This window comes from Adelges cooleyi, unplaced genomic scaffold (genome assembly GCF_023614345.1).
Source record: "Adelges cooleyi isolate 19-005CV unplaced genomic scaffold, UGA_ACOO_1.1 ACOO_flye_CR_arks_rails_tigmint_CR_PRNA_376, whole genome shotgun sequence".
Lineage (NCBI taxonomy): Eukaryota > Metazoa > Arthropoda > Insecta > Hemiptera > Adelgidae > Adelges > Adelges cooleyi.
Window position 1 is genome coordinate 7,927,130 of NW_026096053.1, and position 14,734 is coordinate 7,941,863.

The window sequence follows — 14,734 nt, forward strand, 5'->3', positions numbered from 1 at the left end:
AAAATTTGGTTTCTTAGTTTTGATTACAGCCTTTGTAAAATTAATCCGCGCAAAGCGGGTTTTTTGAAGCAAATAACGGGTATGTGGCGCCCTCTTAACTGAAAAAAGGGAAACACACACATGTGTATAAATATATATACCTTGATTTTTACGGTTTTTGTGACGATTAAAAAAAAATTAAATAATAAACAAATAAATCTGGTTTTAAAGATGCTTTTTATTCAAATATTTGAGGCCAAGTTGGATAATCCATCATTAGACTTGAAAGTATTTGAGTAAAAGCCTCTTTAATACCAGATTTAGTTGTTTATTATTTAATACTTTTTTAATCGCTACAAAAACCGTATAAATCAAGGTCTAACTCATTGAAATCGTATTTTATGAAAAGAAAAAAAATGACCACTACCCCTTAATAATGAGATAAAGCGCTAAAACTTTTATAATCCTCTTTTTTTGAGGTCAACTTTATATGTTTTAACTTGAAGCATAAACTTTTAAAAATTAGGCCTAATTTTCTTCAAAACTAGTTATCGACCTGTCAATATTTTCAGCAAGTTATTCTTAATTTAACTAGTTAATAAAATATATACGTTACTATACAAGTTTTAAAAGTTAATATGGCTCTAGTATATACTAAAAATATAATAATGTGAATATAATCTAATATGACATACTAGAATATAAATAAAAATGTTTTCAAAAAGAAACACTACAAATTTGCAATTATTGTAAGACTACGCTAGTGTAGAGCATTAAAAGAATCACCGAGAGTGATACAAATTTGAATAGGCTTTACAAATTAGGTAATATTTTAATTAAGTAATCTCTCCAGTTAACGAATAATAAATAATGAATGCAAATTTATAATATAACTAAAATAATTGGACTTTTTATTAAAACAAAATATCCAGCTTCATTTTATTAAAAGTTAATTATGAAATTAAAAATGCGTACTATATTTTATTTTTTAATATTACATAAAAAGAACATACTCATTCTACATGTTATTTCATGAATAACAATTGAATATATAAACAAATATAATATATAAATTTAAAAAAACCAGAAACAAAATATTAGTTTTATAAATAGTTACAAAATAAAGGATTATCCAAAAGTACCAATTTTCAAATTGTTTAATTAAAAATATATTTTTTATACAGCATGTTTAAATCAATGGATCACATACATAAATGTTTTTTATGTACAATTAAAAAAACTATGAGATCAATTTTTTTTATATAAATATTTAACTCTATGGTTTATTATTTTTTATTCACGCTAATAATGTTAACAGGTTTAAATTTTTTTACGTCTTCTTTTAGTCGTTTCCAAACTAGATCCAATGAAGCTACTGCATCTTCTTTGCTGTCATGCCCTTCTTCACTTTGTATTATTCTTTGAAGATATTGTTCAGACAACAATTTTAAACTCCATTTATACGGTGGGCCATATTTATGAGGATACATTATGCTTGTATCCACTACATTATAATGAACAATTTTTAGAGCTTTTAAATCATTTTCTAAACTATGACCTATTAAAATTGAATCTCGGTTGAACATTTTCAACAAGTCTAATTGTACTTCAAACAATCTTTTAGAACAGTACTTTAATGACTCTTCAGTAATCCCACTGTACTTAGATTTATAATCAAGTATTGGGTTAAAAGGCTTAATTTTAGACTCGTATACTTCATTTCCCTCATGATCAATGACAGTCACACGTACCATTTCCGTACCAACAGTTGTGTTCACCATTTCACAGTCCAAGGCATAAAAATTAGGTTCTTCAGAGTTTTTTTTACATTCTACACCTTCTGTAGAAACAAATTCTTCTAACGCATCATCATCTAATTTATCTGGCATATGATAAATACTCGATTCACAGCCTGACTCGTGTTGTCTCTTGTAACAGCACATCCAAAATTTTTCATTTTTCGATCTTTCAAATCTCAATTTTCCAGAATGATAAATACATTTATTTAATGTCAATGTAGGCATACCATGTTTGTCTACCATAAACTCATTTCTACAATTCATACAAATAAATTTGTCACCATTGCGTTTTTTTGATATTGGTCGATAGTAGTGTGCATTTTTGGAAATGTAAGCCAATTTATTATTACCCATTAGTGGATACCCATTTTGCTCCAAATCTTCTTTGGACAATACATATTTTTTTAAAAGTCCATAAAGACATACACCGTGCATATGAGAAGGGTAATTAGGATTAATTTTATTCTGAAGTTCGGGTGGTTTGTTGGCTTTCAATAAAGACTGCACAATTAAATTCCTATAAATTCCAGACGTTTTAGCTTTGTTATGAACTTCCTCCTCGGTTGTATAAGCATTCTTAATGGCTTCTTCAGATGTATAGTATTTAACAAATGCTGCATAAAGTTTTTCCAAACAACTTTGACGCATAGGATTAGGCATATTATTACTACTTTTGAATGTTTTAACCCTTAAATTTGGCTTAATATTTGCATTGGGTAATTTGCTTTTTTCAGAACTACTTGATGTTTCACCAGTAGATGATAATTCAAGCTTGGGTTGATGAGCTATTCGATTTTTTGTCTTCAGAACAGGTGTGATCAAGTCATTGTTTAAGAATGGGGGTTTACTTTTAATGGCCAAACTTGACAGCTCATTTATTTTATTATTTTGAGTCATTTGTATACGGCTAGCCACCATTTCATGTAATGATTTTGTACTTCTAGGTCTAGCAACTGGTTTGGCATTAATTTTTGAGAATATGCTATTAGACGAAATGTGTGCAATTCGTTTCTTTGTTTTAGCTTCTATGATATTACATTTTTCTTCGTTTTGCTCAGTTTCTGAAATATCAGAAATATCGGAATGGAATAAGTCTTCTAAATCAGATTTCACCGAGCTTGTCAATGCATCATTATTTTCAATACTTGAACTGGACACTTTTCGTGCATTAATAGTATCTTCTAAGGTTTTATTCACTTTTTGTAAAACAGCTTCTTTTAATGATTTTGGTCCAACGAATTTCTTTGTATTGTCAAACAATACATCATTTTTATCTTGGATTTTGTCTTTTCTGCGTCTTTCATCTTTAGAATGTTCTCTCTTTTTAGTCTTGATATTATCTGTAGATTTGTCTCTCTTGGATTTTTTTGATTTACTTGAAGATCTCGAAGGACTTCTTGATGACGTATGCTTACGTTTTGATGAAGAATGATGTTTATGGTTATCTTTGTTGCCAGAGACTTCTTTAGGATTTTTAGTTTTAACAATACTACTAGGAATATATTCTGTAATATCTAAAGATTGTTTGTTAATATTATATGATTCTGATACTGGTTTAGTATATTCAACTGACATTTTTTCATCCATATTGCTATCATTTTGAATATCAACATATTCTTTAAAATTTGAAGTAGTACCATTGACAGGTGAAGGTACATATTCTGGGACTGGATTTGTTTCTTTTTTAATGATACTATTAATATTTTCAAGATTTTTAGGTTTAATACATTTAGGTACATACTCAATTATTTTAGATTTTGTCTTTTGTTTAATCACTGATTCGTCAGAAGGCTTTGTATTGTTGGATGATTTTAAATTTGTAATATCAGTGCTAGCAGCATGATGTAAATCATTGTCTGATAAATAGTCTTGTTTACTGTGCTTAAAATGACAATACGGTCGATCACAAAAGGATAAATTATAATAAGGACATTCAAGAGCCTTAAAATAACCTTTAGAAGGTAGCATAATAAATATTTTTTAAGGTCAAAATACTTTAAGAATTTGCACAGTTAAATTCAAAACGTTAAGAGATTAAAGTACAATAACTTACACATTTACCTACACAAAAAGTACAAAAATGATCATCAATAGTGTATAAAAGTTGAATTTTTGAATTTTGGTCTAATTTGTTTTACACACTAGTTACCTGTTACTGACACATGAATTACAAGAAAAATTGTAATAAACATAAATAGATATCAATTTTATTTGTTTTTGAAAAAATTTGTAAAATGATAATGAAACATATGACCATGTTTATCAGCGCTACCTACATAACAGTCTATTCTATGTTGTCATTACTATTATAAACATTTATTTAATAATCATTTTGTGAACACTGTTCTCTGTAGTCTGTTGTCTGAGACTCGTCTGGAGTCATAGATAAGTAAAATATATTGATACACAAATTGGTAGTTGAATCTTGATGATTTTAGCCAAAACTATTATATATTAACTACACTGCTTGCTTAAAATTTTTTAGTTTAAATAACCTTTTACTTTATACTGATTTTAACTACTATCTCTTCAACTATTTTTTATATTATATTTTATCTCAAAACATACTCATGGAGTGTATGGATAATATAAATTGGGGAAATTGTTTGTGGTTTGAAGGCGGCGGTGAAAAAAGAAATGTCATTTCTGGCATGATATCCGGATTTTTGGTTTGTATTCGTTATTTAAAAACGACTTGAACATTTTTAACACATTTAAATGTATATTTTGCAGTTTGCAACTGGATGGTGGTTAATAATTGACGGTACAGTCGTTAATCCCAGTCAAGTGCCTGGTACTTATCACATTTGCGGACTGGTTGGGACATTTTCTTTGTTTATGTAAGCAATAACTTATTAGCCTTAATGATATGGAGGGTTCAGTGCACAAGTGAATCAAGTCTATTTTTTTCACATTGTAAGGTTTTTCATGAAAAATAGGCATAAAAGTAATATCTTTCAGTGTCATAATGAACAAAATCCTTTGTTCATCTTAATGTTACAAAATGGCAACAAGTATTCTGTATACATTGTACCACATAGTAGATTATGCAAAAAACAATTTGGGAGCCCATTACTTGAAATCAACTGTGATGGACATGGTTCACTTATGCTTTGAACCATCCATATTATATACTTATCATGTATGGAATACTATATTCTAAGAAAACTATTCTGTGTAGATTATGAAACTACACAGTCTTAAAATCATTATATATCAACGCATAAATACATGCATAGTGTGGGCTAATAAAATTAAAAGAAACATGATAGTTAAATAACTTACAATATTTGTATTAAAAAATTTTACCTAATAAAATCTTTAAGGGAAAACTACCGGGGCCTGTGTCGGATCCACAAACCACAATACCTTATTAAGAAGACGTTATACACCCAATTTTCTAGTGTTAAAACATAGCTATGCATAATGTGTATTACTTATTAAGTAGTGCTTTTAAAGCTAAAATACTTATATTAAAACCGAAAGATGACAAGATTTTGAAGACAATGTCACATCCTTTTTTTTTTATGATCATAATATTCTACAATCACATTTTTTTAAAATTCTTTTTAAATAGTTATAACTTTTTTCAGATTATTATTTTCGAAATCTAATATAACATTATCTTCAAAATGTTATTATTTTTGATTTCATAATGAGTGTTTTTACTCTAAAACCACTATGGACTATGGAAATGCATTCTGTGCACTTATGTTTAGATGAATTTTTTTTTTTCTTAATGCTGTGATAGTCCGAAAAATAAATTAACTACCAATTACATATACATAAACCAATTAACTAATAATTACGTCACAGTTTAACCTTTAAATTAAGATTTTGTAAAAAAATAATGCCATGCATGCCGGGTTTGTGCATGTAGACTGAAGACTAAGCAGCTGTCGAGAACATGCTGGCAGACAGGGGGGTCTCTGGGGAGAACGCTAGTCACACTGGGTGCCGCGCGAAGATGCGCAGAATGGCCAATTTTCGTCGGGTTGGTGCATGGTTTCTCGGCAGACAGGGTATAGCTTCATAATAATATAACGTCCTATGTCATTGTATTAACGAGCTACACTAATATTTACTTGCATGGCACACCAGTCTTTCACCAACAAGGTTATGACGCCAATAAATGTAGTCTATTATAAAGAAGAAAACATTTTCAGTTCATATACTATCATAAATCATAATATATCACTCTTTTAATCGTCCAGTCTGCCTTCAGCCATTTTTTTTAATCTTAGGTTAAGTAAAATTAACAATTTTTTTTAATGCAGATTTAATAACTTTACGTAATTACGTTTTTCAGGGTCAACATTGTGTCCAACTCGCAAATTCGTGGTGAAGCTTATTCTGGAGGTTGGTTTGGACCCAGAGGAGCTCGCAGTTGGCTATTCATAGGCTTTGTTTTAGGATTTGCTGCCCTAATTGCAGCTAGCTGGATATTCTTTGCAGACTTTGTAGCTGCTAAAGGTAAAATTATAAATAATTATTCAAATTGTATTTAAGTTATATCATATTTATCTGTCTTGTATTTAGGTACGCCCAAGCCTAACATGACGGTTGGAGTAGAGTTATTTTTCCAAAATATTTTTATTTTCGCTGCATCTCTAATATACAAATTTGGACGTGTTGAAGACCAATGGTAAAAAATATCCAATATTTTAGACCATATTGCGCTATTTGATAATATTATTGTACATTCAATAATTATCATGAATGTTTCTAAAAAATTAATAATCAGAGAATCATGGATTAAGTTATTAATATTTAATGATTGAATTATGTACATATTTTGTAATAAAGATTTAGTAGTCATCAATCGAGTCATTGGCTATAAATAAGAAAAGTATAATTAGCTTAAATAATTAATTAACTACTTTATTTTGTAGTTATAAATAATCAATATTTTCCTTTTATATACATTTATTGAGTTATCCAACTATTGAGTAACAAATTATCTAATACTTAATAGTCTACTCTTGTATTATTTGTTATTTTTTAATTAATTTTTGAAGAAAATGATCATTTAAAATATATAATAAAAATTGAATACTAAACTACTCATAAAAGTTTGTCGTCTATAAAATTATTATTTGCTTAAAAAATTCTGCTCTTCCTCAGCATAATATGATGCATATTTTCCAATCCTTATTATTTTAAATGTTTATTAATGTGTATTTTCCATAAGGTTTCAACAAAATGTAAGCAAATATTATCACATAGCAAATTAGTCATTGGTTATACTTATAATGCAAACACCACAATTTACCTCTGTTGGAAACAAATTTAGACGATTCGATAATATAAATAATACTATATACCCGACTAGATTGACAATTAATTGGTGTATATCTTAAATAAGACTTTTAAATCAGCTATTTTAATTTATAAAATATCACGACATGGTGGTATTTAACCGTAAAAGCTGTTTTGCCTCCTTAAGGGGAATGGAAAGCATCAATTTTTTTACAAATAAAGACTAAAACGCGGAGTCACTTTCTGAAGGGTCTACCGAACCTATTTCAATAATTGTATTTTTGTTTTATAGTTAAACAATATACCATAAAAAAGAGATTTTTTTTTTAAAGTTTAGCCTTTTGGGAGTGATATAAAAAGGTAACTAGACGTTTTTGAAAAAGTTTGAGACTGGATTTGGATTCAGTAAAATAAAATTATTTTGGTTCTTGATTCAAAATCGTAATATACAGTGTAATTGATAGACTTTTGGATTGCACAAATCTTTATGGGTTCCATAAATTCACAAATGTTATTGGTGCAAAAATATTGTTTATACAAAACTATTAAATTATGTGCAATCTACCATAATACCTAAAGTTTATCCAAATGAGAATTTCTAACATTGTTAGACTAACATTATGTAAGGAATTTGTAAGTTTAATGTATTGTTTAAACTCATTGAGGATTTTTCTCAATTTTCGAAAATTAGTTGTATTGTAAAATCATTCTCGTTTTTTTTATAACGTGTTGAATTATAATACTTGTTCATTATAACAATATATTATAATAATATTTGTTAATATTCATTATAGTTCTGTGGGGATTTATTGTTTTAATGAATTTACTTATAATGGTAAACCGGGTTACTGCTTTTGTTGGCGCTTCTGAGGTAAGTATACTGTATATAGCTTATGATTATTGATTATAGTTTAAAAAAAGATTGCTTTCATTTTTTTATTTGGATATCATCAGTAGCGTTTTCCATGACCGAAACCGGAGAAGTGCAATTATATGTTTACATATTTATTTGTTTATTAAATATATATAGGCGTGCGCTCAGGACGAACTAGTCGAGCACAGACTTCACAGATTATCCTCATTTTAACAGAGGGGGGCGAGAACTGTTCCACTTTTAATTAAAAAATAATAATATTTCATGTTTAATGCTAAATAAAATGTTTTGGACAATATGCCACTGATAACAACTAATCGGTTAGGACTATACATTTGTGAAGTAGATTGTACCACAATGTGACATTATCATCCCTCGGTGGAATGAGACAACCGCCATTAAATTAATTTTAGTTTGTACCCAACTTGTAGAACTTCTAATGTATGGTATGAAATTTTATAATTATAAATTACAGTGGCATATTATGTACGTATGTAGAAGGAAGTAAAATCCTGGTTACGCCCCTGTCACCACTGTGCCCCAACCCTACAGCGCTGGCTATATTTTATTAATTTTTTAGCAGCTGTTCCGGTTTAATAGTATTTACTCACGTACGTTTAACGTTCTTATGTATTCAAGTGTACGTTGAAAACAACAACGGTTTTCTTGGAAACAAACATGTTGTCTGAAGCATGGGCACTCATTTTTGGGCAACAGTCAAGTATACAAGCTGAGCCTCGAGTATGATGCCGCGATGGAGTTAAGCGTATCGCTGAGTAATCAAGCTAAGTTACTTAATTTATTTTTCAAAAAAAATTATTGATGTATGTAAAACAGCTTTATCTAAATGTAATGTAATAAGTTTTAGTAAAAACAAATAATATTATTCTGAAAAATTCCCGTCACTAATGCTCTCTGTTGGTATATATTATCATATAGTTTGGACGTTTTAAAAGCCACACCCTAATCATTCATAATTTCCCCTCAGACTTTGGTTTGTTTTCAATTACAGTTATTGTTGAGAAAACGCTGACGAGTACACCATGTCGATCCATGAATAAGTACCAATCAGTAAAAGAGTATTTTAAATAAAAATTAGTAGTATCATAACTATAAATGGTAATGATAATTAACAGTTTTTAACATAACTTGTTTATTTTATAATTATATTAACAAGAAAATTAGTTATTAGCAGTTGACAAATGTATTATTACGCGATGCTGCAGTTCACTAGAAATCAAAGCCATTGGCAGTGTTACTTTCGCCAGACGACAATGAAAACAATATAGTTTGTGACTAAGTTTACGTATGAAATGCACGAAAACTAGCTATGTTGTCTGCCATAATGGTATAATCTATGTAAAGAACATTGTCTTTATAAAATAATTACCAATAATACAACAATATTAGATGGGTGAAAATAATCAATTGATTTAACTAAGAAATTAATGGTTTAATGCTAACAATTTTTTTTTTTAATATTAACAAATTCTACAAATATAACACTGAATAAATAATAAAAAGATCTTACGAGTAACAAATAAGATGGTTTCATACACCACAATAAGAAATGAAATATAATTTTTTTTTTCATTTTTAATCATCTTCTGGTGTCAAAAAATTGATTGTAATGTCACTACATCTAAATTAGGCTTAAAATAATTTTTTTTTTGAAGAAATTTTCTTAATTTCATTACAACAATTTAACAACAAGCAGTGACATTATATATATATATATTACATAATAATAAACATAATTTGTATAATACCGTAATGTTATACGTTTTATATAACTTAATTTATGCTTATTGCTAATAATAAATTTCCAACTGGGCAATCATCAACTTGACAAGCACCCTTAATAATATTCTAATATTATAAATAAAATAAAACCACTTATAAGTAGAATAATAATAATAAATATATATTGCTGGGGCAGAGGAAGTAATTTATTATTGAAAATAAGATTAAAAAGTGAAATTGTTAGAAATGAAATTCAGCGTGTAATAAATATTCTATAAAATATACTAAGCTATGCGTAAGTAACTTACGTTAAATGTATAAAAAAAAAATTTCAGATAACATTTTTCGCTTATTGATTCATAAGCTACACCTAGAAAATAAATCTATGACCAGAATTAAAGTAGTTTAATTTTAGTTAAACAATAGAATATATAAATACTTTAATAATATATTATTAATCTGAGGAATAAAACACTTATTGAGCATTAAATGCAATATTATTTTTTTTACTTTGTTAAAAGCACAAAGAACTCAAACTTGAACAAGTTAGGCGGGGAACGCTTAATATGCGTTAACAACTTACTACATATTATATAGATTAACAGACATGGATGATGCATACCAGTATTTTATGTAAAATAAAAATACATATTACATTTGGTAATGAGAAAAAAAAATTGTTAAATTAATTAATTAAATGAAAAAAAAAAAAAAAAACAATACGACATGGAGAACAATTTTTATGCACAATATGTCGCCTAAATATTTTAACACGATACAGCTACAATATTACTGTAATTGAACAAAATTTTTCCTAGCATCGTGTAGGAACGTCTTTTAATTAATTTTTTTATATACTTGGAATAAAAAATGTATTAAGCAGTAAGTATATTTTTTGTTATATTGTTTCGTAATGGCTGAAACAATAAAAACAGCTGTTACTTTTTTTTAAATTTAGTTTTTAACAACTATGACGATAATAAATTTCCTAAAAATGTAAACAAAAATTGGTCTGGCAAACCTAATACATAACTGTACCTATAACTGTATTCCTTACTTTTGACCATTTATGTAATATCTGGCATTATTCGTTAAATTGTTGAGTTATTTCCGGTGTCTTACGTCACCACCGCTGCCACTGTGATCTGTTGCATTGTTTCTAAAATAGTCATACGAAATTACAAATTACCATTTACACGGTTTCCAAACATCCTAAATCATTTACTATGATAGATAGATTTAAAAAAATATAATAGGATACTGCAGTGGGACAATTAGTCATACTATGTATGTAGAAATCAAATTTTTATTTTATATAATAATAAAGTTTTAAGCATGACAGTTTTATGTAGTAAACAAATTTAGAGAAATATTTTTTTTTACTCTAAAATATGCTTGTACAAAAAATATTGACTTTATTTAAAAATAAAACTTTAAAAAAAATGTATTGACTAAATTTATTAACATATTTGATCAATGAGCAAGGAAGATTGTCATGGAAGAAAAAAATTAATCGAACTACAACACCACTGTTATCGAAAACGGTCACAAAAAAATTTCCTTTTACAATTTTTTTAAATTAAAATTTTAAAAAATCACTTTTAAGTTTTGTTTAAAATATGATAAATGTTCTGGAAGTAACAGTGAAGTTAAGTTTAAAAATGGAATGTCAAGGAACCTTAACCAAAAAACATGCTGCACGACCTCCATAAAAATATGTAAAAACATAAAAATTCGGTCTCATATTACAATGGTTATTTTAATGTGTTGACAAGTGCAAATGTCAAACATCTCACACTCTCTTTATTAGCTTATTACCTTTTAAAAGGTATTTATTTTTACAAAGGCCTTTATTTTGATTAGAACACGCTTTTGTTAATTATAAGGCTGTTGCACGAGTTAAACATTTATTATCAAATGTATCTATCCATAGTAAACAATCTAAACCGTAATAATATAAATGTAAATGTGTGAGGATGCACTATTATGTAACGTAACTCATATCTTATTTGTCTCCAACAATAAAGTTCATGTACTTTATTTGATCAAACATAACAAACAAAATTTAACAATTCTTTTTAAATAGGTACACAATAAAAACATAAAACTTTGAAGAAAAAGAATAAAACAAAATATGTGTTGCACGTCATAATTTATACAAATTATGAAATCTATCTTACTTACGTCTCTGGTCCTTGATCGGTGTCACTTTCCTCGAATTCAGCCTTGTTACGTTTCTTTTCGTAAATAAATATGATCAAACACAGTATGATGACTTCAGCGCATATTCCTAAGAAAGGCCATAACGCAGCCATCCTATCTGGAATAGCAAATTTAATATACAAAATTATAAAGCAAGTTGACTATAATATAATAAGAGCCTAACAGTTTCTAATCGCCATTACCAACCTTTAATGCGTACATACAACGCTGAAGAGCTCACGTGTTCGGCAATGACAGAACTTTTTCCGCCGCAATAGAAATTACCTCTGTCGTTCATGGTAATCGATTTTAAAATCAAAATGCCATTAGTTATATTCTTCTTGTTCGGAGCAAATTGTACATGTGGAGAAGGCACAAGGGTAGTGTTTTCTAAATAAAATCAAAATACACGGGTCAGAATTATCTAACTGTATAATAACGACAACTCATAAAAACATTTTAATACTTACCGAATTTCCAACTAACATCAGGAGTGGGCACGCCATACACTATGCATTCTAATTCCACTTTTTCTCCTTCGATGAACGTAGCTGTTTTTGGCAGTTTGTAGTAGGGTTTTACTGTGAAAATTTAAGAAATATAACGTACATCAATCTATAGAAGTTTTAAGGGTTTGGGGTTTTGTCCAATAAGTAGAGAAAAATAACAAGACCCTGAATTTTTCCAAATAATAAATCATAAAACAGCAACCGAAATAATATATAATAATACCACTGTATGTTTAAATGCAATTAATTCTAAGAAACGAGTAATTATTTTTTGTGACTAGAATAAAAACAAAAGAGTATAAGTTAAAAAAAAAACTTTAGAATTTGAATAGAAATACAAGTACTTAGTTTTATTACTCTAATTATGCAATTTCTCATACAACTTAAAAAGCTGGTAGCAAAGACAAAACCTCTATTTCCAACAGAATCTGTTAAGGATTGACATATTCAAATTTAATTGATTATTAAGCGACCAATACTCACAGACAACTTTGAACGGCTTTGTGCCAACAGGAGGTCCGTTGACGGAATTGAATAACTTGCACGTATACTCGCCGGCATCGTTTTCATTGAAACGTTTAATTTCTACGGTATTTCCTGAGACTGTGACATGGTGTGTGTTGTCCGCGTCATCGGTTACTATCTGCTTGTCTCCTTTATACCTGTAATTAAATATCAGGTGGAAGATTTGTTAAATTTGTAGATGTTCCATACAGCTTAGGTAGGGAGAACTCGTATTGATATACTTACCATTTCCAATAATACTTAGAGTCTTGTGGTCCTTCGTACGTACACGACAAGGTAAGTGGTTGTTTGTATTCTCCGGCTTTATAAGCATCTCCAAAGTCGTAGTTTGCTCTTATAATCACATCAGCTCCTAAAACACGATAAAAAATGAATAAGGTTAAGGCTACAGAGTAGAGTTGATATATAAATCTAAATGTGAGCTGTTAGATTCATAAGTGAGTAATTTCTAACACAAACATATCATATAAAGGTCATTGATAAAAATGGATTATTGACAAATACAAATTACATATCGTATGCATTAGTAATTAAAAAAAAAAAAAAAAAAATGGCCGTACGGTATATTAATGTATTATACATATTATATTTAAATGCAAAATCTATACCACAAAAAATGTACAAACAAAAAAAAACTTTAATGGGTTAAACAAATACCTAACATAATGATAAATCTACTCTATAAATGAAATGTCGTAATGTACTGGAAAGTGCGTCTAGTCGCAATTGTTAATATTTATAGATATACACGCGAGCCAAAAATGAAGCTAGGCAATCCGGTCCGGACACATGGCATTTTTTTTTAAAAAGCACATCATAGGCCGGCACGTACCGGTAACCACTTCCAATACATGAACATTGTTGTACTGTGTTGTGCATCGATACGAGCCCGAGTGTAACGAGGCAGCAGAATTGACCGAAATTGTGGACACAAACATATTGTCGCCGGTTTTGTCGGTGCTGATATTGTAGTGTTCGTCAGATAGGTTATGGCTATCCTTTTGCCATTTTATAAATTGAAACGCTGACACACGACAAGTTATCTTAAACGGGCTGCCTTCTTTTACAGTATTGTTACCCTCGTAACTCGGCTCGTCGGCTACATAATCCAATTTTATTTCCAAAACAAACAAAATTATTTTTGTATCCCAGTCACGAACAACACATTAAAAATAAACAGTTATAAAATTTAAAAAAATACCCATTTTTTTACTATAGGCATTGTCGTTAAGTCAAGTGGCATAGGTAAACGCCACTTAAATGATAAATTAAATAAATAGTTTTGAATAATTTATTGACGGCAAATTGACTTTATTAAAAAAAAAGAAAATGAATCGCATAAATTATGGCATTTAAAAAAAACACAAATATTCAATTACAATTTATAACCATCAATATGAAGTTATAAAGAAAACAAAAACTGTAAACATGATTTTAATATTTTAGTAAAAAAATTACCTAATTTTATTTTTGGCTTCAAAATAAACCTGAATTGTATTATGAATTTTTAGAATGATTTTAAGCCAAACAATTAATTTAAATTAAGATATAATTGTTGTTTGAAAGAATTACACAACAAAATGTAGCTAAAATATAAGACATTGTAAATAGACTACTACTGTTAGTAATTGAGATGAGCCAATATAATTTTTTTTCTTTAAAATATCCTTATTAATTATCTGTTAAGAAAACTGATGTCGGTTTAAATTATTTGTAATAGAAAACTTAAAATCAACTATTGGTAAATAATAATAAAATACTAATGTTAAATTATATTCACTATCCACTCAGCTCTACTAATAATAATATACAAATAGACGTACATCATGTTGTTAATAGTAAAA

General features: G+C 28.4%; 3 protein-coding genes across 5 annotated transcripts in view; 1 reads left to right on the forward strand and 2 right to left on the reverse strand.

Annotated features, from left to right (window-relative positions):
* LOC126840179 (basigin) overlaps positions 1–14,734 on the reverse strand; it is a 151,191-nt gene that overhangs the window by 134,407 nt on the left and 2,050 nt on the right. The window contains exons 2-9 of one of the 3 annotated variants that reach the window (XM_050575753.1): positions 13,723–13,989; positions 13,116–13,242; positions 12,849–13,027; positions 12,327–12,437; positions 12,064–12,246; positions 11,839–11,974; positions 10,712–10,813; positions 9,245–10,571 (exon numbers count right to left, since the gene is read on the reverse strand). In XM_050575753.1, the coding sequence (XP_050431710.1) occupies positions 10,759–10,813; positions 11,839–11,974; positions 12,064–12,246; positions 12,327–12,437; positions 12,849–13,027; positions 13,116–13,242; positions 13,723–13,989 (1,058 nt within the window). In that variant the 3' untranslated portion in view covers positions 9,245–10,571; positions 10,712–10,758. The other 2 variants (XR_007686053.1, XM_050575754.1) reach the window with 2 other exon arrangements.
* Positions 1,079–3,952, reverse strand: LOC126840175 (RNA exonuclease 1 homolog). The gene has a single exon (XM_050575748.1). It carries the CDS (start codon positions 3,744–3,746, stop codon positions 1,266–1,268), a length of 2,481 nt encoding a protein of 826 aa, XP_050431705.1. The 5' UTR covers positions 3,747–3,952; the 3' UTR covers positions 1,079–1,265.
* Positions 4,121–6,638, forward strand: LOC126840182 (transmembrane protein 50A). Its single transcript, XM_050575763.1, has 4 exons — positions 4,121–4,447; positions 4,512–4,618; positions 6,088–6,251; positions 6,318–6,638. Exons 1-4 carry the CDS (start codon positions 4,349–4,351, stop codon positions 6,425–6,427), a joined length of 480 nt encoding a protein of 159 aa, XP_050431720.1. The 5' UTR covers positions 4,121–4,348; the 3' UTR covers positions 6,428–6,638.

What these genes read in the sequence shown, in the direction of transcription:
- LOC126840175 (XM_050575748.1), bottom strand. Translation starts at nt 3,746, where the DNA reads ATGCTACCTTCTAAAGGTTATTTTAAGGCTCTTGAATGTCCTTATTAT.
- LOC126840182 (XM_050575763.1), top strand. Translation starts at nt 4,349, where the DNA reads ATGGAGTGTATGGATAATATAAATTGGGGAAATTGTTTGTGGTTTGAA. An exon ending in GCATGATATCCGGATTTTTG is followed by an intron (nt 4,448 to 4,511) that starts GTTTGTATTCGT and finishes TATATTTTGCAG; the next exon opens with TTTGCAACTGGATGGTGGTT. An exon ending in GGGACATTTTCTTTGTTTAT is followed by an intron (nt 4,619 to 6,087) that starts GTAAGCAATAAC and finishes TACGTTTTTCAG; the next exon opens with GGTCAACATTGTGTCCAACT.